Raw genomic sequence first — 25,918 nt, forward strand, 5'->3', positions numbered from 1 at the left:
TCGGCAACAAAAGAGTTATTAGAAAAGAAGAAAAGTACCAGAGAGAACGGGAGAACAAGGAGTCCTCCAAGAAAAGAAAAGAAAAAAATAAAGACGAACTAAAATCTCGCACTACATATCACACACTGCCTCAAATCTCTAGAAATAAAAAAAGAGTGGAATTCTTTAGTATAATCTCTTCTTTTTTCTGGTCTCTAGAGGTTCAAGGCAACATGCAATTCTTGTGTAATTCTACGCCTTTGTGTTTTTACTCATTCTAGATAGAACATGTCAATGATTATCTGTCATTCTCTTGACTTGGTGCAAGTTAAAAGCCTGTTTATTAGACTTGTTTATTTTCAATCACAAAGTAAGTTTAATTGTCATTGGTGTGATGCAGATCTGTTGGTAGTGCCAGTGAAGCAGCGAAGGCAGGAATTCCATTGGATCACTACCAAGATACTTCTCAAGTGTGCACGATTTCTAAGTATCCAATGACTAGGTTGCATTTTAACTAGTGATTGTGAGTATTTACATGCTTTAGACAGCTCTATTTGTATCCTAATTTGAAAGCAGACAAAAAAAAAATGTGAATCTGTGTGCTACTTTATTTAAAAAGTAACATATGTAAAGATCAATTTAGACAAAATCTCAGTGGAAATGAAAAGGGTGTGCAAATTCCCACTTGAATTTGATAAATTTCTTTTCAGAAGGTTTTCTAGACTGGTCCTATTAAATGACGCCATGAATTCATTGATCACTTGTATGCTTTTTCATAAACTTTATACTGTTGCACTTGTCCTTTAACTTGTTATTTTGTAGATTGATTTTGCATTCAACGATGCTGATATTATTGAAGAAATAACACTTATTTCATTAATTGGGCATCAGAGATTGCAAGGGGAGGAATCTATAATTCAAGAGGAGGTGAGTCAAAATATTGTTATTTGTTGGACTCAAGTTATGTTATTTCCATTTTATTTTTGATTTCTTGATCAAAACTTTTTGTCTTTCTTTTCCCTCACAGAATATACTCAATGCTGCTGAGAAACTTGTATTCATAGTCACAGAGAAACAATAAAAAAGTGGTTTAGAAGGTTCAATTCCAGTTTTAATTAAATCTGTAAGCTATCATATGCATTATTGGCATAAATTGCTGGAAATAATTTACCAAAATAAGGGTTAATTGACTTAATTGACATTTTAAAAGTCTTGTGTCAGTTCAACTGGATGGAAACTGCAGAAGAGATTGAAGACCTATTTTTAGGTGATGCGGAGGTATTCTCATTATGATAATATGGCATAATGTCATCACAATGACAATTCCTTTTCTCATATGTAGAATAATAAGAGCTTATTTGGTGCAACTTCTTACAAGTTTAAGGCTGATGATTTGAAAGAAGAAGCTAAACCCCTTCCTAAGCTTCTCAATAGTCTGTTTTTCTTAGCTTAATTTAGTTATTTTTGTCTCATAAGGTGTAAGCAGAAGTTAGTAACACTCTGGCACATAAAGCAGCCCCTATAAGCTGCACCAAACAATGCTTAAATAAATTTCATAATTATGACGGCAATCGCATAATTAAAGGTATGGAGGAGACCATCTATAGGCCATGCAGGTCCAACGGGAGGCGACTTCCCACTAATCACTAGAGAAGGGCATAATGTTCTTGATGTTATATTTACGTCGCCAATACTAAACCTTGGTATGATATGACTATCATGGTGATCGCCTTAATTTCCTATGTTTTTGTCCATGTTGTATGATATTTTCTTAGAGGACCATTGCTTTTACCCGAAGTTGAAGTTGCCAACACTCTTGACAATATTGATGGGGTTGTAGACCATGGAGTCATTTCTAAGATCCCGTAAGTTCCCAGTTGCCTTGTAACCTTCTTCTGTTTTTGCATGGATGACATTTGTTTATGCTTGATGGATAGATAAGAATTTGCAGAAAAATTAACTAAATGAATAAAATTGTGATACTATCCTCAATGGCATGCAGAGGTCACGACTTGGAGTGATGGCAAGTGCTATCCACTCCTAGCGCTATGATGCAAGCCTGAGTCACGAAAATCAGCTTGTCCTAAAAAATGATGGGGAATGTCGCCTACCTACTACGTCCCCTAGACCCTATTGTAAGTGGAGCCTGGTACACTGACGTTTACTATCCTCGGTGACATGTTTTGGGACATTGCCCCACCTTATCATATGTCATTGCCACATCATTAGGAGCCTTCATGTGCCTACCATCATTTGAAAGACATAGACCTACAATATGAGGATATGTGTACCTCCATTACCACTCCCTCTATTTGTTGAGCTATGTTATTCCCCAAGTGGAGATTAAAGCAAATGATGCCTATGGCCTACAAGCTCCACTCTACGTACTTTAAGCCCATAACGTTATGCCCTTAGGGCATTGATGCCTGCCTAGATTAGGAGCAAGGCCTACAAATTTGAGCAGAGTATGGAGTCATTGTGTAGTAGCCTCCATGCTACTTTCATGACACACTCTTATAAGATATTACAATATGGCTCAGTGTTCTAAACCGATGGTTCGCTTGGGCTTCTGATGGTCCTATTCATCTAAGTATAACTTAATTTTGTGTTTCTTGTCAATTTTATTCGATAATTTTCTCCTCCATAGATAGTCAAGTGAATCATCACGATAGCTAAAGGTAGCTGCTTCGGAATGATAAACCATTTTCACATTATCTACTTCTGATAGTGGTTTTAAACACCATTATTTTATTTCTAAAGGAAACTGATACATGGACAATGTTTTGGTTTTTTTCTCTCTCTCACACACAAACATTTAGTAAAATGCAGATGCACTGCAGTGATTGCTTTTGAATATGGGCTGAGCATTGTAGAGAATCCACCAAAGAATGCAGAGAGCGGAATTTAATCGAAGCAATCAGTAATAGAGATTAATTATTATATATGCCTTTAGCTTCATTACTACAAGTAACTTTTCTGGTATGACTGGAAAACATGATTATGGAAAGCAAAAGGATGGCGATTAATTACAGATTCATGCTTCTGACTAATCCGATAATTACCTATAAACTAAAAGGATAGTTTAGAAAATCCTTTTTGTCATATGTTTCACTTGCCTCATTTTACAATGTGCCTCTCATATTTTTAATTGGACTTGATAGATTTTAAATCTTAGTAATACTTTTTGGTTTTCTTCTTAATGCTTTCGTTTCCTGTTTTCTGTTTACATTACAATTTTTTTTTTTTTTTTGAAAATTGGATGTGAATTCACTTCATGTAGTAAATACATATAACTCTCATAATGACGGATATATAAACTATCACAAAAGGTATCAAACTCCTCTCTAGAGGAGTTGAATCTACAACCTTGCACTACAAATGGTGTTGCACAACCACTAGGCAAAATGTCTTAGTTTATAAATTTTAGGGTAAATTACAGTTATCTCCTGTGAGATTTTTGACAATTACAGGGATCCCACTTATGATTTTTGAAATTGCATTAACCTCTCTTATTTTTTCTGATATTGCCAAGATTCTTCTCTCCTATTAATTTAGCCCAAACGTTGTTAACTTAGTTGGATAAATGACCATAATACCCTTTAAATACTATTCAAAACCTCAAGGGAAGTGTAATTTACTTATATATTAAACTATCATTTTATTTTTCACAATTTTTTTTGTAATTCTTGGACTTAGTATTTTTTTTCCTGCTCTAAGTTTTTGAACTTTTTTAAGTTAAAAAAAAAAAAACCATTAACGAAAGTAAGAAAGAATATGCATGTTTCTTGTTTGAATTAATTTTAATATTTAATTTAATAAAAATAATTTAAATGAGAGAAACAAAGATGGAGATATAGATTTTAGATGTAATAAATAACAAATTATTTGAGTGTTTTATTATTTTCGAATAATTTCTTTTTTCAAGTAAAATTTCATTCTAATTAGATGTAAGAAGTGACAAATTATTTAAATTGCTTATTATTCTTAAATATTTTTTTTTTTTATCTTTCATTTCTTATTAATTAATTTTAATTTATTTTTATTGTAACATGATTAGATTTTTTGTACTTTTATATTTATTTTTTAAATTTTTGTTAATAAGGTGAGAAATATTGACCCCTTTTCTAAAAAATCCATGGACTGAAAATTGAAAGATTTAAAGATAAAAATTAAAATTAAAATTTAAGAATAATATAAGATTGTGAAAAAAAATGAAATTTTTTTTAATATATTTATGAGGTAGCATTTGGTAATTTTTATAAGTTATTTTTTTTAATTATAAATATGAAATGTTATTATGTTTATTTTTCTTTAAAAAAATTTAATACACAAATATGTTTAGAGAAAAAAAAAATCATGTTTCGTAAGTTGTTGTGGTATAGGATGATGCTAGGTAGCACTGATGAAAGGGAAAAGATGCTGAAAAAATGGACAAAAAAGCAATGATTCCTTTTTTATTACAATAGATTAAATTTTCATTTATTATTTAAACACGTTTATTGATCTAACTTAGGGTTTAGTTACACATATAGATATAATACTTTAATTTTTAATTTTTTTTATAATTATTATTGATTTATATATATTGATGAATCGAATATGAAAAGCTTAAGATTCTCTCACATTATAGAGAAAAACATAGAGCATTGAAAACATATTCAAATTATAAAGTAAAACATGATTCAATTACAAATTTATGTAATATTCAAGGATTGTTTCATGGATCCAAAGAGTTCATTTTGTTTAAAAAATAAAGAAGTTAATTTATTTTAACTTTCTTTATAAATAAATAAAAAAGGTTCAAATAATAAATACGTAAGTTCAAATGATAAATTTTACATTAGTTATGTAGTGTGAAATAAATCTTATGTAAAATTATTAAGGTATTATCTATAATAACATTAATTTTAGAGATATGATTTCTTTTTAAGTATTTTATCAATGTTTAAATATTTCTATAATATCTTAGAATTTTTTTTTTTAATATTGCATAGAATTTAATAATTTTGTTCAACATTACTAAAATAATATATGGGTCTTCATTAATTTTTTTGTAACATTAATTTTTTTGTAAAACCTCAAGGGAAGTGAGTGAAATATACTATTTGAATATATAAGGACAATCTTGGGATTTTTGACTCATAATACATGACTTCAGCATGACATTGACATATTTTGTTAAATAAACTAACAAAAGATTAACGATAGGGGAATTTTAATAGGGTCAATTGTTGAAAAGTCAAAAGTAAAGAAAGTATAAGGCATTAGATTCAGTGGATATTTTTTTATTGATAAGAAGTCTACTCTTTGTGAAATAATTTGGTAAAAAGCCCTTTTGTTTGTTCCAAAGGACATTTTGGTTTTAATTTTATCCCTTAATTTATCTATTGACTTTTTATAGCGATTTCGGTTTTGATCCGACCTTTATTGTATTCCAAACTCGAATTTCGTGGCTTAATATTGTTATTCATGTCTCTTTTCCTCTTTTTCCTTTCCTATTTTGAGTATTTGGGACAGGTTGGTTGCTAGTTGGTCTTATAGCGACCCCGGTCTTTTCCCATTTGATTATTGTATCCGGACTTAGGTTCCGTAGATTCTGTCATTGTATAATTGTTGTTGTCGTTCTTTATTTTCTCATTTGGAGTTATAGGATGTGTTGGGCAGGTTTGTTTCAGGTTGGTTGGGTTCGGAAACCAAGTGTTGCTGTCCAGTTTTTGGGTTGGTCGCTCGAGCGAGTACTTGGTCGCTCGAGCGAGGGTTGTATTTTGTGTTTGGTGGCTCGAGCCAGATTTTCTTAGCTCGAGCGAGCGATTGCGTCTAGTATAGACCTGTAGCTTTGCATTCTTGGCTCGAGCGAGCTTTTCTTCGCTTGAGCGAGGATTTCTTGTGTCTGGTCGCTCGAGCGACCAAGTCTTCGCTCGAGCGAGCCTGACCAGTTTATTTAGACAGCAGCGGGTTTTTAATCAGTTTTTCATCCTCTTTTAGATTCCAAACCCTAAGGTCCGACTTCTCTCTCACCCTGCTCACCTTCTCTCTTAGATTTGATCCACTTAGGGTGTGTTTCTACCCTAGATCCTTCATTAAAAAGAGTGTGTGAGTCGAGGGCTTCGTTTTAATCTGAATTGTTGGTGGTTTGGAGCACTTTGGAGTTTGGGTCTTCATCTCCATCTTCTTTTTTGGGGCTATTTCTTCGAGGTAGGGATTTCCTACTCCATTTTATAAGTTTTGTTCTAAGTTTTGGTATATTGATATGTTGGGGTTACTTTGATAATTTTGGGAAAAACCCTAGTTGTATTAATTAATTAATTTGTATAATTAATTTAAGGGAATTGGGGAATTTGGTTAAATTCATGAAATTGGGGAATTTATTGATTAAATGGTGTAGTTGGATAATTTAAATCATTCGCCTATTGAATTGTTGATATATTTATTTCCAAGTCTAGAAATAACTGTTTTGGGCTATCGGTGGAGGATAGTCGTGATTGTTGTAGACACTGCATGTGGATTAGGGATAACTGAAACTAATCATTGATTAAATCATCAATTTTGACTGTTGAATTAATACAGACATTATGTGTATTGATTGTATGTTGTATATGTTATGTGTTTACATACATTGTTTTGTGTGGAAGGAGATAGGGGATGTACTCCACGGTTTAGGGGAAGATAGGGGATGGACCTCTAAACCGGATTTTGTTTGGGAGGAGATAGGGGATGGACTCCATTAGCATCACTTTTATGTGTGCTTATTTATATTGAAGTGTTTTTATTGATACAACACTAAAATGTGTATCAAACTAGAAGTATGAAGTGTTTTGATTTGAGCCTGAGTCTCATTTGTTTGTTGACATTGGAAGAATGTGAATATGATATATATATAGTTCACTGTTGTAAGTTTGGCCAGGTTCTGAGCCATATTGATAATGTCGGAAAGTAAAACGTGTCTTAGACATTAGTGTCATGAGACTGTATAATGATGTAATTGATTATCTTGGTTAACCATCTATTGAATGCTATAGCTTTATTCAATGCTTATGTTTGGTTTAGTATTTTTCTACTGGGCTGTGGCTCACCCTTTATGGGAACATCATTTTCAGGTTCAGGTGATAAGCTACCTCCAGGTTCAGGTGATAACCATCTATTGATAATGTCGGAATGATGTATTCTGCACTCGAGCAAGGTCACTTATTATGTTTGGTCGCTTGAGCGACAACTCCTTCGCTCGAGTGAGCCTCGCGTATATTAGATTGCAATAGCTCATTTTTACACAAAATTTTTGTATCTTTTCACTCAAAAACCCTAGATCGGCTCTTTCTCTCTCTAAAAACCGACTTCTCTTTACAAATCTCCTAGGATCTAAGGGTCTCTCTACCCTACTCCCTTTGATAAAGAGTTGGAGCATCTCAAGAGCTACCATTTCATCCGAATAGAGTTTGATTTTGTCACTTTTGAAGTTCCACCATTTCTCCTTTGGACTTCTACACTTGAGATAGAGATATTCTACACTTTGTTATAAGGTTTAACCTAGTTATTTGTTATTATGTATATATGGTGAGATTTGGTGTGTTTAGAGAAAACCTAGGGTTTGGGTTCATGATTTAGAAAGTGGGTTTCTATGTGGTGTTATATAATTGATCATGGGGTTTGGATGTGAGGTTGTTTTCTGTTAAAATAGATGATTTTGACCTTTGGGTCAATATTTGGAAAATGGGAAGTTTTTCCCTAAAATGTTTGGAATAATTTATTTTGTATAAATAATGGAATTGATATAAGAAATGTGAAATTGGGAGGATGTATGAAAGAATGGTGTAGTTAGATTTGTTTAAATCACTCACTTATGAAAATTTGATAGATTATCTGTTATAAGGATTGTATATCTGTTTAGAAACAACTATATTGGGCTATCGGTGGAGAATAGCTATGATTGTTGTAGAAATTACATGAAGATTAGGTGAATTGAAACTAATCACTTATTATGTCATTGAATATGACGGTATGTTAAGGCATTGAATATGTATAATTGAATGTCATTGAATATGATGATACTTGTAAATACATTGTATATGTATAACATTTTGGAAGGAGAAAGAGGATGTACTCCATGTTTTGGGAGGAGATAGGGGATAGACTCCATTGAAAATTAAGTTGGCCGGAGTGTTCAGGGTGAAAGTCCCAAAATCTTATGTATACATGGGTGTCGATCCCGCTGACGAAAAATTCTTAAAATGGCAAGATTGAAATGTTTATGTGATAGTTATGTTGATTGAAAACCACTGGGTTGTAATCTCAGTTGGGTTATTTGGAAAAGTATAAATGTGGTTTATGAGTTGAAATGAAATGAACTAATCTGAAATGAATAAATGGAAATGGATCTAGATGTGAATGTCGGTATCGTGTGATAATGTGAAGAATGTGCATATGTAATAAACATGGAATATATCTGACACTTATATCTTAGTTAAATCTCATATATTGTGTTAGACTATTTCTACTGGGTTTTGGCTCACCCTATTTGGGAAATCATTTTCAGGTATCGGTGATATGCTTCCTCCAAGGACGTAACTTAGGAAGACTTAGGAGCTGGACGCTCTATTTTGTTACTTTATGTTTAAATGTTTATTCGAGCCTAGGGTTTTATATGTACAGAGCTTATGACTCTCTTTTGTTGTAACCAAGTAACGTCTTGGAAAGATGTAAACTCGTAGGGCATTATTTTGTTATTATTAACTAGTATTACATGCTATAGATTCAGGATGAACATTTATGAATGTATGATACATGTAATACCTTTTGTAATACAAACTCTGATAAATGAAAATACCTTAACTTCATTATATTCATTTCTCTTATGAGTTGGATTATTTGTACTTTTTTTTGGGGCGTTGCAACTTGGTATCAGAGCGTATCGGATTTGAATACTTTGGGTACGTACGAAGTGGTTATTACCACAATGGGTTTGTCTCGCTTGGTTGAGACGACAGTATGTATTGTATGCTTATGTGATAACATGCTTATGTGATTATATGGGTATGGAATTTGATTTCTAGGATGTTGATCGAATCCACGGGTTTCTGGGAGTCCTATTGGAAAGGCACTTGATCACTGCCATTTCTAACCGGAACTCTAATAACGCCGTATGACAGTCATTATTCGGAAATGAAATTTGTATGTGTTTCCGTGACTACGTGCTTATGTGGAGTGGATTAGTATTGTCCATTACAATAGGACACGAGTGCGTTAGCTTCGGCACATTTATGAATGTGCTAAATGTGATTGGCTCATTATGAGATAGAATGGTGGAGTTGGAATTATTAATCACTCACCTTGGAAATTGTTCACAAATGATCTGTTTAGAAATAATTGCTTTGGGCTATCGGTGGAGGATAGTCTTGATTGTTGTAGACATTGCATGATGATTAGGTGAATTAAAAATACATAATTGAATATGTCATTGAATATGACGGTTGGAATAATATATCAAATTTATGTATTAATTGGTTATGTATATGATTTATGCTTATATACATTGTGTTGTATGGGAGGAGATAGATGATGTACTCCACGGTTTAGGGAAAGATAGGGGATGGACTCGTAAACCGGATACTCTTTTGGAGGAGATAGGGAATGAACTCCATTGATACAGCAAATCTGTGTATCTATTGAAGTGTTGATACAACAAATATGTGTATCTATTGTGAAGTATGGAAGTGTTTTATGTGATATTGATACAGCAAATATGTGTATCTATTGAAGTGTTGATACAGCAAATATGTGTATCTATTGTGAAGTATGGAAGTATTGTTGATATGAGCTATAGTCTCATCAAATTATTGGCCAGGTTCTGAGCCTTATTCATAAATTGAGAACTGGATAAGTAATGGAAAATGGAATGAAACATGGACATATTTGTCATGTAATTGAAATGAATTATGAAATGATTTATGTGAATTAAACATTTATCAAATGCTCATGTTTTAGTCATTGCTCATATTATGTTTAGCATATCTCTACTGGGCGTTGGCTCACCCTATATGGGACATCATTTTCAGGTGCATGTGTTATGCCACCTCCAAGGACGTAGCTTGGGAGGCTCGAGGCTGTTGGACTCTTTTGTTGTTTTTGGTTGTATTACATGTATATCAAACTAAGAGCTTATTTTGTGTAGAGTTAGTACTCTCTTTCTTGTAATCAAGTGTTGACTTGGAAAGTTGTAAGCCTATAGGGCATTTACTTTTGTTGTCAACATATAATACCTTTTGTAAGAATACTCTGATGATTGTAATATGAAATCTCTTATCTTTATCGTGAATGTATGTGTAGACACCCCATTTTTGACAGCCCATAAGACTTGGGCGTTACTGATGGTTTACTTGGTGATAAAAGGTGTGCAGGGCAAAGATCCAGTTTCTTCGGCAAGGAGAGAAACAAGTCTCAAATTCACACCCCATTTTGGACCAAAGCTATTTTGGATGGTTTTTAGACCTTAAAACCCTCTCTTTCAAAACTTTTTTTTGAAATAAAGTTTCTGCGTTGTTCCGAGGCTCGCATTTTGTCAAATGTTGCGCTTTTCGGTAAACTGAGCAGGGACGAAGTGGAATGAATGAAAGAGAGATGAAATCTTTGAAAAATCTTTCAAAACACCTTGCTTAGGGGTTTGAAGTTGAAGAAAGGAGGGGAAGAGAGAAGGAACCAAGTTGGAGAAGAAGACAGGCATGAATCTGGGTAGAAGGGAGTCGAGCAATCCTCGTTGAATCGGTCTTATTAATCTGCATACTTGGATTTTAGCTATGGGGCCACCACCGTCGGAAAGCTCACTTCTGGGGCTTCATTTTTCACTCAAGAATCTCTTAAAGCTAAGTCCGGGTGGGGGAGATATGATCAGTTGAAGTTGGGCATCATCCCGGTTGGATCGAATCTGCGCGGCTTCACCAAAAAGGGCATAACTTTTTGCACAGAAGGAATTTTAATGCAAGGTTTGCGCCATTGGAAAGCTAACTTCCGGGGCTTCAATCTAGACACCCACTGGATACTTTTTGACCTTGGAAGCATCTGTCGGCAATCTATTTATCCGACCGGAAATTTATTGTGCCGACCGGCCATTTATTTTAGCCGACCGACCATTTTTGCTGGCCGACGACCTTCCGGAGTATTCTACAGATTGAGTGGATGCCAGCTGTGTCAGCTGGAGGGCACAGACTGGATCCTCCATACACGTGTATGGAGGATCTTTGCTCTTGGTTTGAAGCTTCTAAGAGAAGCTTTAGTCTCTTGGCTCTTTAAAGGAAGCTCTCCACTTCTTTAGACCAGGTTAGAAAACCAGCTGGAGCATTACATACAATCCTCCATATATCTATCTCATCCAAGCCTCTAAACCCTAAAATCCTTGCTCCATTTGCACTACACCCTATAGCACCACACCACCACTCCATTCCAGCAGCTTGGAGGGCCTTCTCAGAGCTTTGGAGGCACCTTTTCTCAAGCCAAAAGGCTGCTAAAGTTTGGTCTTCAAGGGTGAGCAACATTTCCTCTCTTTTAAGCTTATTTTTGTATCCTTTCTGAGCCATACATGCTTGCATATTTGGGCTCCGACCCTAACTGGAACTAGGCTTATTTTGAGCTATTTTTCATGTTTGTTTAAGGGCCTCTCACTGTTTGAGGCTTCCTTATTGCACTTGCTTCATTGCCTCTCTTGTATGCCATTTTCTTGTGTAGTATTTTTGGCCTATGTATAAATTTTTTTGAGGCATGTCATAAACTGGAAAGTTGCTCATTTTGAGCTCTTCTTCAACATTGTTGAAGGGATCATCACTGTTTGAGGCTTCCATTTGCCACTTTCCTTTATATCTCCCTTTTGGCTCCATTTTTGCATGATTTGTTAGCCTCTTATGCTTCTGTTTTTGAGCTTTGGTCCAAACTATAAACGGCCTTATTTTGACCCCCTCTTCATGTTTTATTAAGTGTCGTTTACTCTTTGAGGCATCCTTTTTGTACTTTGTGTTATAGCTCTCTTTTTGGCCTTGTTTTGCATAGTATTTTGAGCATACTTGTGCACTGTTTTGGGTTTGATAATAAACTGAAAAATGCCATGTTTTGGGTCCCTCTTCAACATTGTTGAAGGTCCCTCTCTTGTTTGGGGCCAGCAGCTGTGGCTTGCTTCTTTATCTCACATTTAGGGCCATTTTTGCATATTGGTTTAGCCCTATTTGTGTTCATTGTTTGGTCTTGCTTAAGACTGCAAACATGCTTGTTTTGGGGCTGCCTTGAATCTGTCTTCATACTTCATGTTCAAATAATGCATGCTTTGTATAGCTGTAGGCCATTGCATGTGCCTAGTTTTGCATTTCGGGTCTCATTCCATGCATCGGGTGCCATGTTTCCGTGATTCAGCGCTGTTTTATATCACATTTCAGTGCTGAAATTACATGCTTGTATGCCATATTTCATGCCTCGCCATGCCTTGTTAGAGTTGCATACTATGCCTTAGGTTTGGTCTTCGGTTTGCGTGCATGCGTGCACGCGTTTCGAGAGTCTCATTTTCATCTAATGGCCACTGATTTTGGCATGCTTGCGAGCTATCCATGTTAGTTTAAGTCCATCATCGCATGTTGTTGCATGCCATGTTTGTTTACATGTTTAGGTTGCGCGCCTAGTATACTTTGCTCATTTGCATGTTCATGTTGCATACTTAACCTCCATGCCTAGGTTGCATTTCATTGAGCATGCATCCCTTGCCTCTTGATCAATCATGATAGGGGTTGGGGCCCTTTGATGTGTTTTGTGCTTGCATTTCATTTGATATCGAAGTTGCAGAACTTGGCCTCTTAGGCCATCATGCATAATTGATGGCCCGAGGGTCGAGGGGCATACTCCCTTGAGTCCATTACATGATTGGGAGTGTGGCCATGCATACACTTGCTTGAAATTCCATGCCATACACTGTCCGTTCTTGTTGCTGTCAAAAACCAGATTCTACAGGAACTTTCTGCCGACCAGCAGTATTCAGTGCCGACCGGCAATCCTTCCTGGGCCGGTAGCTTCATCAGCAGCCGACGGATATTTTCAATGGCCGGTGGACATTTTCTTCAGCCGATGGTGTTCCACAGTGTTCAAGGGACCTATCCCAGAACTTTGGCAATTTTCAGAGAAGCAGGGCAGTGTAAACCAAGGCGGCAGTGGTATGGTACGGACTTTCCGGGCGAGACGGGTTCGAGCATGCATCATTCGCGCATCCTGAGGCAGAGGCTGTGGCCACCTTTCCTTTTGCATTCATTCTGTTAATTAATTAGAAATTCTGTAATAATTAATGTGTTTATTATTCGGACTGTAATATTTATTTGGACCCTCCGAGTGAGGGCAATTATGTAATAAGTGTGGGTGAGTGTGTGTATGTCTTCCAACCCCACGTCTTTCTTCCCTTTTATTTACCTGCTTATGATGGTAGACTAGGGCATATTTAAAATCAGCATATCTTATGCAATGCATGCGTGCATTCATACATTTGTCTTGCATGCACCGGGCTCGGCGCATCATTCTAACTGCATTTGTATTTCAGTTCCAAATTGAATACGTGATTAGTTGTAGCATTTCACATGGCATTATAGATTAGTCGAGCCTATCTTAATCGCATTCTGTGTGCGTTGCATTAGTCACTTTAACATGAACTAGGATCACGCATGCTTGCTAACTAGTTTATTGTTTTGGCATGAAGTACATTGTAAGTATTTATGCTTTAGCATACCGCATGCGTGTGAATGTTGCCATAACAGCATGATTACCATGAGGCTAGCTGCTTATGTGATAAAATTACTTGGATGCCTGTGGATGGAGGTTGAATTACCTAAATTGGAATAATGCATTAAAACTGTGAGTTTTAAGCCCATTAGATAGTGGCAAAACCATCTTTTCTAAAGCCTACTTGAGGGTGGCAAAACTTGCATTTTAGCCTACTTGCGAGTAGCAAACCATTTTCAAAACAAACATGTAATGTTTTGTTCCAATTTAGGCAATTTGGTCTATACTTGTTTGCTGCGCGCATAACATAGTAATTCTAGGCTAATAACTGGAATAAGAACACATAATGCTTTCAAAACAAGATATCACGGTTAGTAGAGGCCGATCTTTGATCGGGCGAGAGGGGGTGCTCATAGCTGACCTTCCCCAATCGTACCCAAGTTCCCGAGCCGAGGCAACTTTGGTGATGACGGACACGTGGCCTTTGGCACCGAGTCAGGGTTTCCTAAATTCCCCAAAATAAAATATTTAGGTGGCGACTCTGTATCTGGCAAAGCAGTCCATGTTTGGCACTTCTTTTTCTAAAAATCTGTTTTCTCAAAACGATTTGCCAAATTTGAACTCTTTGGTTCAGATTAAGAACCGTGATACATATCGAGTCCGAACTGTAGCGAGGCCCACGCGGGCGCGTCTACAGTTTCTGGTGACTCTGCTGGAGATTTTAGAGAGCTTGACTCGAACTCATGATATCCTGTTTTGATTTCATTTATGTGTTTCTTTGCATTGCATGTGCATTGGTGCGCCTAGGACACCGTGTTTGCCATCTGCCATTCCTGAACGGTTTGCCGGAGGCTTGTCTTGTCAAGGCATGACCATAAGGCTGACCGGTTATGGGCTCTGACAGTATGGGAACACAAACCCCGGTTTTACCGGGGCACCCTTTTTGACCATTCGACCTAGTGCATATTCGGAATCCATAGTGACCATCCCAAACTAGGACAGGTTGCTTACCCGATGCTAAGTTGTTTGAAACCGCTGCGTGCGTAGTGAAACCATAGCTCCTGACAAAATAGAACAGGGAAACCCTACCCCAACATAGGGGTGTTTTGGCTCTTTCTTACTTGCTATGTGCTTTTAGAGTGTATCTCTACAGGGACGCATATACCAGTTTGCAAGTCTGGGTATCAGGCCTGTGGGCATCAGCATCAATATTTGGGGAATCAGTTTTACCCGAGGGTATCAGTTTACAGGCAGATATTTGGGAAACAGTGATCAGTATTGAGTACATTCATCCTAGTATGCTCAAATCCGTTCCAGTGAAATTGTGCTGAGATGCTGTCTGTTTTCTCTTTTGCTAGGTAGTCCTGGAACTATAGCTTCAGAAGGCTTCGATATCCTCGGGGTACATTGGACTAGTGTTGATAGACTTTGTTAGGTCAGAAATTCAATTCAAGGGCAACCAGTGTTCTTTTGCTGAGGCAAGGCAAAGAAAGGCCAGTCAGGGCTCACCAGTTCATCTGATCTGTCAGTCGCCAGTCACGTCACCTTTGTTCAGACTCAGCAGACCATGATGGCCTAGGGTTCGGAAGAATTTGTGGCCATGATAGCAGCGTTAAATTAGGGAACTGCCATGCAGGCTGAGACCAGTATTGAAATGCAGCATCCATCTGGGGCATCTGCCTCACATCCAGCTTTGGGACCCTAGCCAAACTTTGACCCACTTCCGCCAGTTGAAGATTTGCAGTGTCTGAATCCTCGAGAAAGGTTGACTCAAGCTCAGGTGCTCAGACCCCTGGTATAGCCTAATGAGAGGCTTCATTCCCTTGATGTTAATGAGCTCAATCCGACTGCAGTGAAAATTGCGAACCTTGAGAAGCAATTCAGAAAGGCACAAGGCCTCAACTCCATTCCCGACATTGAGGATGGGCACACCGAGGATGCCGTACGGCTCCCAGACAGATTCAAAATGCCATATATTGACCGTTTCGACGGGTCTGGAGATCCAATGGTACATATCCGACTTTTTTTGGATGTCTTAAAGCCAATGGGACTGACTAAGCCACAGAAACTCTCTCTATATGGAAGAACCCTGTCGGGTGTAGCAGCCACTTGGTATGCTAAGTTGGAAGATAAAGTGAAGCAAGACTGGGAAGAATTGGCTGAGGCCTTTGTTGATCAGTATTCCTACAATACCCAAGTTAAAATGACCATGCAAGAGCTTGAAACAACCCGCCAGAACCCAACAGAGCCTTTTGTGGAATTTGTTGCAAGGTGGAGGGCAAAGGCAGCACAGATAACAGATCTCCCTTCTGAGAGGGATCAAGTGCAAATGATGGTGCGAAACCTCGAGCATGATATGTTGCAAAAGTTAATAGTCGCTCCACTATTCACTTTCAAAAGTTTGCATGAACTGGGGGTTCAGGTCGAGAATGCGTTCAACAGCGGGATCATTCCCAGAACAAGTGAACCGACAAGGAGGGCGATTGTAGGGAGTACCAATGCTGGTAGTAGCGTCATTCCCAAATCCACCGAGATCAATGCAGTCGCCACAGCCAACCCTTTTGCCAAACCAAGCCTACAAACAGCCGGCCCAGCCCGAGCTCAGGGCAGAACTTTCACTCCCCTCTATATGAGCCTGACTAGCGCACTAAAAGCCTTGATGGAAAGAGGGCATCTCAAACCCCTCGATCCTCAACCTCTGCCTGACCCACTTCCAGCCAGACATAATCCCTCAAAGTACTGTATGTACCATCAGCAGTGCGGTCATGGCACCGACCGTTGCTACCGCCTTCGTCATGAGGTCCAAAATCTCATCGACAACCGGACGATAGCTCCACCTTCAGCCCCCGATGACCAAGTACCTCATCCACATCTCAATCTGATCCACACACTGGCCGTCCCTTACGACCCCAGCATATACATCACCCCGGCCCATCTACCCAAGCCTGAGGTGTTTATCCCGGAAAGCATAGACTTATGCATGATGGGTGCATCTGAACCCCAATTATCTCAAACCCATGAACCCACTACTTCTGAGCTGATGAAGATGATCGAAGATCTTCAGAGAACTGTGGCAGATCTGGTCTTTGGGGTTTTGGCCCCGTCACCAACCGCATCACATACCAGGGAGTTCATGTCAAAAGGCTCCTCAGGACGAGCTGCATTGGAAGAAGGCCAATCCCTTGGCAAAGTAGAGACAAGTGGTAAGAACAAGGTAGGGGCAGGCATTGGTCCCCATGAGCACCTTCAGTGGGATATTGAGGCTTCGAAAGCCGAAGGCTGAACAAACAGCAAGTACTCGTAGTTGTTACAAAAATTGTAGATGACACTTTTGCCACTCAGAATAAGGGCAGTCTGAATCAAGAGGCAAGCCGGGAGAAGGGCCACTGTACCAGGAATGTTCCTTTCAGCTCTAAACCCTTGCTCGGAAAAGATCAGCAAACCCAGGTAGCGCCTACCAATCCCTTTGCTGGTGCATCCAGCAAAACTCCACAAACCTCAAAACACCCACCTCGAGGCCAGAGGGTGTTCGCACCATTGTACATATCTCTATCGGCGGCCTTGAAAGTTCTAATTAAAGAGGGGGATCTGAAACCCCTGGAACCACGACCACTGCCAGATAGACTTCCTTCCTCCCATGATCCGGCCAAGTACTGTGCCTTTCATCAGCAAGTTGGCCATGTCACTGATAGTTGTTTCCGTCTTCGCCACGAAATACAAGATCTGATTGACAATAAGGTCATCGTCACACCAACTCAGCAAAGTCTATCGTCATTGGATCAGTGAACTTGGGGGATAATGTGATGTGATCGGGGGATGAACCACCTGCGGGCGGCGCTCAGTTTACTTCAGATGTGGTGTATGGCACGCACAATTTTGAGCAATGTGCGAACACTAGTTTTTGTACTTTCTGACTTGGGTATTTGGTCAGTTTTGTTGTTTTGTATATGGTCAATCTTTTGTACTGAGTCGGTCAGGTCTATCTTGTTGTATCGAGTCAGTCCTGTTTTGTTAGAGTCAGGTGACCCCGAGGGTGTTACCTCGGGCATCACTATTTTGTTTTGTGTCTGTCTTTTCGCTTTCTTTTGAGTCTGTTTCTGCCATGGAGCCAGTTACACCAACAGTTATGAATGAAACAGCAGTGGTTTTTCATGCTTTTGTGCTTACTTCTGCCTTGTGTCAGTTGTACCAGAAAGTCGAATGGAACGACAGTGCATTTCACTTGCTTCTCTGTGCTTTTAAGTCATTGCGTTGACCTAAGTTTTTCAAAGATGTTTTTGAACATTGTGATGAAAACGAAGAGGGAGGAATTCCTCGGGTTTTTGCAAAAATTTGATCATTTGAGAGAAAGAGAGGCATGCTAAGCCTTTAATGATCGAGATCATGCTTGTTAATGTGAGTATTGAGAAGGATCCTGGTTTGATCCAGATTGGTCCCACACTGTCTTCAGCGCGAGCGGCTAGTCGCTTTCTTAAAAGATTTCAAAAAATGTTTTGTGCGATCCTGCGAAGACCTGTGTGGAATCGCTCTTGAGATTGTGCAACCTAGGATCGCTCTCAGCCTTGAGACTTGACCCCTCATTTTCAAACCTTGGACTTAAATTCAGAATGGTCAATGGTCAACCATCAAAGGAGGCCTGTGTGGCCATATTTAAGGCAGCCCTCAAACTAGGGGCAAGAAAAGTCAGATTAAGGAGATCAGATGTCACCAAAAGAAGCTTGCAAAGCTAGATCAGAAGTATCCCTGGAACTAGGGGCAAAAATGCCAGATGTGCTCGAAGAGCCGAAGATGGATCGTCCTGCAAATCAATGAAGATCGCCAAGAATGCCAAACCCCAGAAGAGATGAAAGAAGAAAGTATTGCTGAAGAACTACTGAGTTCCTATCCACAACACTAGGGGCAAATCCAGCCCCCATGGGATGGACTCCTGCATTGTCAGCGAACAACAGTCACTCTCCTGGATTTAGACGGATTTGAGATCTCAGAACCATTTAACATGGACAAAGCTACACTTTTACCCTTGAGAGGTTCGCTGGGTCGAAAACCCGGAAGGGCGACCCAGGCAAAAGTTAGAGCAAGGAAAAAAGGAAAAGAACAAAAAAGAAAAAGAAGAAAAATGCAAAGAACGAAAAAGAAGAAGAAGAAAAATGCAAAGAACAAAAAAGAAATAAAGAAAAGATGAAAAAAAAAGAAAGAAAAGAAAAGATGAAAAAAAAATGAAAAGAATTGAAAAGAAAAGAAAAACAAAGCTCGCAAGGTTGAAAACCCGGAAGGGCGGCCTTGGCAAAAGTTAGAGCGCAAAAGGAGAGGTTAAATACCCGAGTGTACCTTAATCCCGAACTACGTAAGGCTTGATTCTCATCTTTGGGATACGTAGGCAACTTCATTCCAAAGTCCAGCCGTAAAACACTTCAAAATCAACTGTGTCCATGTAATGGTTTTGATCATCTTTGCCTTCTCTGTATCCGAGAGTTCGGTTGTCATCGTCACTCTGAGGACTGATTGCAATGCGCTGGAATGCTATCCAAACAAGGGGCAACTTTCCGTTGCCATACAGTGTGCCGCGGTGCCATTCAAACAAGGGGCAACTTTCCGTTGCCGTGCAGCTCTTTTCAAGCAAGGGGCAATTTTCCTTCGGATCTGAAGTTGCGCATCTCAAGAGTAGGTTCCGTGCTTGTTGAGCATTGGCCGTTTGCAAAAATAATTTTTGAGAATTTTTATTGAGGTTGACTGATCTCTCGAAAATTATTCCACATTTTCCAAAACTGGACCATTTCTTGGACCCAAAAAGGGAAAATTTTCAGTGCTCATAACCTAACTTGCATGATTTTCAAATCAAAAATTAAACAAGTATGTTAATCTGACTCTCATATTAGTCAAAATTGTTTCAGTAGAAAGCAAAAACAAAAAATGGTCAAAATAATGAACTAGGGGCACAGTTGAGTCAGGCTTCCTGTCTTTCTCCCGTTGTCAATGCATCTGCCAGAAAGGGCACTCTACCTGCCAGAAAAGGGCACCACTGAAGCTGACCGCAAAAGGGCAGAAGGCTCTCACATCCTCCACGCAACGAGGTATCAAGCCAAGTGTGAAGCACGAACGGGAACGGATCAAGATATTCCACTCCTTTGTTTGGACAGATCTAATCACGTCCAAACTCCCCAGTAAGAGCATCGTCAACCAATGTCGATTGCAGATCTGCTGCACATCCAGCCGCATCGCAACCCCTCTGTGGGAGAAAGTTCACTGTTGTGAGCAGAAGAAGAGAGTCTAGCAGAATGCTTGGGGCAAGAACCCCCAACTTCCTGTTTATTCATCAACCACCATGGGGAGGGATGAAAAATGAGAGATTAAAGAATAGAGAGATGTGCGTTGAGAGAAAAGTGAGGAAAAGGGCTTTTTCAGAAAAGCAGAGCTTGAGGGCCGAGCGATGTGAGAATCACAAATGAGAAAGGGTGGGAAACAATACCCGGGGAAACAGGCTCCATGTGCACATTTGAGTCTTGTATTTTATTTTGTCTGTCTCGATTCTTGTTTTGAGTCGCTTCGAGTGTTACTCGATGTGTTTAGGTTGTTTACCTTTGTTTTTCCCTTATTGAGTCGTTTTGGCTGTGGCCAGTCGTCGGCTCAATACCCGGTTAAGAACTCATTTCTCAATTTCCAAAAAATCATCTTGTGCTCAGAGTGCGGTGTCATTCTCCACATTTGTGCAAAATAGTATTTGTTCTTTCATAAAACTGCAGGGTCCACCCCTGATAAGTGTGAACAGTAGAACAAGGACCTATCTGAAGCTATGTAGGTTCCAAACTGCAAAGCAAAAGAAAAAAGGAAAATTTGGAGCATCTTAGGGTGTTCCAGCTTTGGCAAGATCCGAGACTGCATTTCAAGTGCACCTTCCCAGGCCTCGCCATTTCTCTGGAGTATGAGTGTATCTCGACCCCAAGTGTAAGCCTGCTTCAAGTCAGAATGGCAATTCAAGCAGCAGCAGATGTTATCTCTTGCCAACATAAACTCCGAAAGGTAAATCGGAGGCACCAGAGTACATGTTTGATGCCCTTCCATTGCATAGAATATGCACTTTCATATACACTTCTGTTACATGTGTGCCGCGCATCGTTATGATTTATGCATAGAATATGCTTGCTTTCGATTCTGCATAGAATATGCTTTCAATATTGCATAGAATATGCTCCTGTTTCTTGCATAGAAAATGCTCGTATCTTTTGCATAGAAAGTGCACTCTTCCATACTTGCATAGAAAATGCACCTCATTTGCATAGAACATGCATTCACTCACACTGTCTTGTGCACTTACACTTTGTATCTCACTAGCACTGTCTTGTGCATCTTGTGGTTGTATCTCACTCGCACTATTTTGTGCATTGCATATCACTCGCGCTGTTTAGCGTATCGCACTGTCTTGTGCATTTCAAAATCAATCGCGCTGTTTAGCGTATCGCACTATTTTGTGCATTGCATATCAATCGCGCTGTTTAGCGTATCGCACTGTCTTGTGCATTTCAAATCACTCGCGCTTTCTTGCGCATAGCACTATTTTGTGCATTTTAATCAATCGCGTTGTTTAGCGTATCGCACTGTTTAGTGCATTTCAAATCAATCGCACTGTTTAGCGTATCACACTGTCTTGTGCATTTCAAAATCACTCGCGCTGTTTAGCGTATCGCACTGTTTAGTGCATTTCAAATCAATCGCGCTGTTTAGCATATCGCACTGTTTAGTGCATTTCAAATCAATCGCGCTGTTTAGCGTATCGCACTGTCTTGTGCATTTCAAAATCACTCGCGCTGTTTAGCGTATCGCACTGTTTAGTGCATTTCAAATCAATCGCGCTATTTAGCGTATCGCACTGTTTAGTGCATTTCAAATCAATCGCGCTGTTTAGCGTATCGCACTGTCTTGTGCATCTCAAAATCAATCGCGCTGTTTAGCGTATCGCACTTTCTTGTGCATTTTAAAATCAATCGCGCTGTTTAGCGTATCGCACTGTCTTGTGCATTTCAAAATCACTCGCGCTGTTTAGCGTATCGCACTGTTTAGTGCACTTCAAATCACCCACACTATTTTGCGTATCGCACTGTTTTGTGCAGCTACATTCGCGCTATTTTGTGCACCTCAATCGCACTGTTTTGTGCAGTTTATCATTCGCGCTATTTTGCGCATTGCACTGTTTTGTGCAGTTTACATTCGTGCTATTTTGCGCATCACACTGTTTTGTGCAGTTTACATTTCGCGCTATTTTACGCACCTCAATCGCACTTTCTTGTGCATTTCAAATCACTCGCACTGTCTTGTGCATTTCAAATCACTCGCGCTTTCTTGCGCATCGCACTGTTTTGTGCACCTTACTTGCATTTTGCAGGCATCCTATCGCGCTATCTTGCGCACCTCACCTGTACTTGTTAGTACATTGCATTGTTTTGAATACAAACCAGCTTCGCATAACGTATAAATCCAATTATCAAAGTCTTCTTTCATATCATTTGCATCCTGCCCCTGAACTGTGCTGGTTTGATTCCTTGCAAAGGGATACGTAGGCAGCCTGTGGGCACAACCATTTATTTATCGGTATTTTGTTTGTTTGTCCAAGTCTTCGGCCTTGTCAAAAATGCGTCGTCTCTGGGCTTTGACATTCACTCCCATCATTGTTATGACTTTCGAGTTCTGTCAAAGAGGGGCAACTGTAGACACCCCATTTTTGACAGCCCATAAGACTTGGGCGTTACTGATGGTTTACTTGGTGATAAAAGGTGTGCAGGGCAAAGATCCAGTTTCTTCGGCAAGGAGAGAGACAAGTCTCAAATTCACACCCCGTTTTGGACCAAAGCTATTTTGGATGGTTTTTAGACCTTAAAACCCTCTCTTTCAAAACGTTTTTTTGAAATAAAGTTTCTGCGTTGTTCCGAGGCTCGCATTTTGTCAAACGTTGCGCTTTTCGGTAAACCGAGCAGGGACAAAGTGGAAATGAATGAAAGAGAGATGAAATCTTTAAAAAATCTTTCAAAATACCTTGCTTAGGGGTTTGAAGTTGAAGAAAGGAGGGGAAAAGAGAAGGAACCAAGTTGGAGGAGAAGACAGGCATGAATCTAGGTAGAAGGGAGTCGAGCAGTCCTCGCTGAATCGGGCTTATTAATCTGCATACTTGGATTTTAGCTATGGGGCCACCACCGTCGGAAAGCTCACTTCCGGGGCTTCATTTTTCACTCAAGAATCTCTTAAAGCCAAGTCCGGGTGGGGGAGATATGATCAGTTGAAGTTGGGCATCATCCCGGTTGGATCGAATCTGCGCGGCTTCACCAAAAAGGGCATAACTTTTTGCACAGGAGGAATTTTAATGCAAGGTTCGCGCCATTGGAAAGATAATTTCCGGGGCTTCAATCTAAACACCCACCGGCCACTTTTTGACCTTGGAAGCATCTGTCAGCAATCTATTTATCCAACCAGCAATTTATTGTGCCGACCGGCCATTTATTTTAGCCGACCGACCATTTTTGCTGGCTGACGACCTTCCGGAGCATTCTACAGATTGAGTGGATGCCAGCTGTGCCAGCTGGAGGGCACAGACTGGATCCTCCATACACGTGTATGGCGGATCTTTGCTCTTGGTTTGAAGCTTCTAAGAGAAGCTTTTGTCACGCCCCCAAACCGCCCCTAGTAGTTTGGTGCCATGATGGCCAGTAATCCGAGATTACCGAAGGCCGTCTTACGAGAATCACACACAATCAGAGTATGAATTATGGGGCTTACAAGTGCGGAAGCAATATATATATACAGAGTCTAAATAGTCCATGAGAGCCGTGCTTAAGTCCAATGAAATGACATACATTTTTACAAAGTCTTACAACTTAGATACGATAAGGAAATGAGATACAAAATACATCTTGACCAAAAGGCTTCTCAAGCCGACATATACAAGTACACATGAAACATAAGCTAAGAAGCATAATCTTCAAGATGGTACAAAATGCTAATCCAAAACATGTCGGCTATGCGCCCAAAAACACATCGGCTACACGTCTAGGCCTCATTGCCTTCTTGCTCATCACCTACATATATATAGAGAGGGTGAGCTTGGATACTCAGTGAATGATATTAGAAATAAAGGTTTTGCATGATTGATATCCAAGATTCTTTCAAAACAATACGTAGCATACTTTACAATCAAGGGGGAAATCAAGTTCATTGCCGGCCTTTCAAGTTCCTTGGATGTTATTACATCTACATATTACAAGTGCGATGACATATCAAGACAAGAGTGTAGTTGCATTATAGTCCCCTGCAACTAAGGACTTTCAAGACAAGAGTGCAGTTGCATTATAGTCCCCTGCAACTAAGGACTTTCAAGACAAGAGTGCAGTTGCATTATAGTCCCCTGCAACTAAGGACTTTCAAGACAAGAGTGCAGTTGCATTATAGTCCCCTGCAACTAAGGACTTTCAAGACATGTCATCAAAACAAGATAGTGTTTAATACACAAGTAGGGATAGTCATTCATGCTAGATCAAGTACTTTTCAAAACAAGGCAAGACGAGATTTATGAAAGCAAGTGTAACATAGCTTTATTAAAAATACCACTCACATAGTTTCTTCAAACGTCGGAGTCGAGACAAGCCCAAGTCCTACAAACACATGGCAAAGCCTATTGAATGCACCTTCAAACAAGTCTCTTATGTATGCAAATGATTTCGGAAAACATGCTGGGTACCAACCAGGTCTAGGCCGAGGTTCCACACCTCCTCGCCGAGGTGTGTTCCCGAGGGCCACATGCAAGGGAAAGAGGTCGGAAAACTCTGGGTTTCCCTCTGCTGATGAACATGAAAAACATGAGTGTGAAAACATGAAAAATATGAATGCTCAATCATAATCTGTCATCACAAATCTGGGATTTTCGTGCTATGAGTTTGAAAACATGGACCTGGGTACCCGTACTTGGAATTCTTGCGGAAATAAACACAAAAACATGATTCTTTATGCAAGCTTTCGGATCAAAACAAGACTTTCTTGAAGAACGCATGAATGTCATTTTCTCTTTCTAAAACCGAATTTCAAGACGATGCATGGCTTACAAATCATATCCGATCATGCAATGCAATAACATGAACATAAAGAACATCATGAGCAGATCAAGAATCTAACCTTAGAACACGAATCTAACGGTTTGATCTCAAGGAATCAAGCTTGAAGACTTACTTTCTCACTCTAAAACTCCTTCTTCCTCCTAGAGCTTCTCTCTCTACGAGGCAAGTTTATGATACCAAATGATAGTTTTCTTTACCCGGTTCTGGGGTTAACCTTCTACTGAGACACGTGGCGGTGACTGGTTGGGTTTTTCCTGAAGAGGTGGCTGACAGGCCAGACAAAGCATGGTGGAAGGGTGTTCAACAAGTAAAGCGGTATGGGCTCTCTGACGAGGCAATGACATCGGCAAATAACAACGCGTATTCGACAAGCTACACGGAATGGCACTCCGGCAATGGGTGACATCGGCTAACAAAAGGACTTCGGCAACTAAGGTGACAATGACCCCGGCTAGGAAGGACGACACTTGACTAAGCTGTGCCACATCTTGGCCTAGATGCGCCACACCTCGGCCTAGGTCATACCACTCCAGGACGAGATCACTGGGGTGCAAGGTAACATCTCGGCTAATGTGTCAAGGCAAGGACGGAGGTCTACAAGGGGTTCCAAGATACTTCTAGACTGAGGATGACCTCGGCTTGGAATGATCTAGGCGTAACGTAACCTAGGCTTGGAATAACATCGGCTAGTACAACTCAGGCAAGGCGTGACCTAAGTTTCACATCAAGGAAGGAACAAGACAAGCATACTACACTTAGACAAATTACAAGGCTTCAAAACAAGACATGGATCACATCCGCTCAAGCGGAACAAGTCACAAACATACACATGCAAGCTTAACAAGTCAAAATCATACCGATGCTCATGAACATGGTGAGGACACAGAATGTGGGTTCCTACAGCTTTAGTCTCTTGGCTCTTTAAAGGAAGCTCTCCTCTTCCTTAGACCAGGTTAGAAAACCAGCTGGAGCATTACATACAATCCTCCATATATCTATCTCATCCAAGCCCTCAAACCCTAAAATCCTTGCTCCATTTGCACTACACCCTATAGCATCACACTACCACTCCATTCCAGCAGCTTGGAGGGCCTTCTCAGAGCTTTAGAGGCACC

General features: G+C 39.7%; 1 protein-coding gene across 2 annotated transcripts; it reads left to right on the forward strand.

Moving 5' to 3' along the window:
- The first annotated feature begins 792 nt into the window (after positions 1-792).
- Positions 793-8,808, forward strand: LOC114269127 (putative ribose-5-phosphate isomerase 4, chloroplastic). 2 transcript variants are annotated; one of them, XR_014341025.1, is made up of 6 exons: positions 793-906; positions 1,007-1,102; positions 1,201-1,257; positions 1,565-1,682; positions 1,778-1,844; positions 8,510-8,808. XR_014341025.1 is itself a non-coding variant. In XM_082888607.1 (6 exons), the coding sequence occupies exons 3-6, from the start codon at positions 1,210-1,212 to the stop codon at positions 2,885-2,887; spliced, it is 312 nt and encodes a 103-aa protein (XP_082744733.1). In that variant the 5' UTR covers positions 793-906; positions 1,007-1,102; positions 1,201-1,209; the 3' UTR covers positions 2,888-2,902. The 2 variants fall into 2 exon arrangements, 1 of the variants encoding a protein (XP_082744733.1); XM_082888607.1 differs by lacking the exon at positions 8,510-8,808 and adding an exon at positions 2,809-2,902.
- Positions 8,809-25,918: the final 17,110 nt, after the last annotated feature.

Source organism: Camellia sinensis, chromosome 9 (assembly GCF_055761805.1).
Source record: "Camellia sinensis isolate YWXY chromosome 9, ASM5576180v1, whole genome shotgun sequence".
In the NCBI taxonomy this organism is placed as follows: Eukaryota; Viridiplantae; Streptophyta; class Magnoliopsida; order Ericales; family Theaceae; genus Camellia; species Camellia sinensis.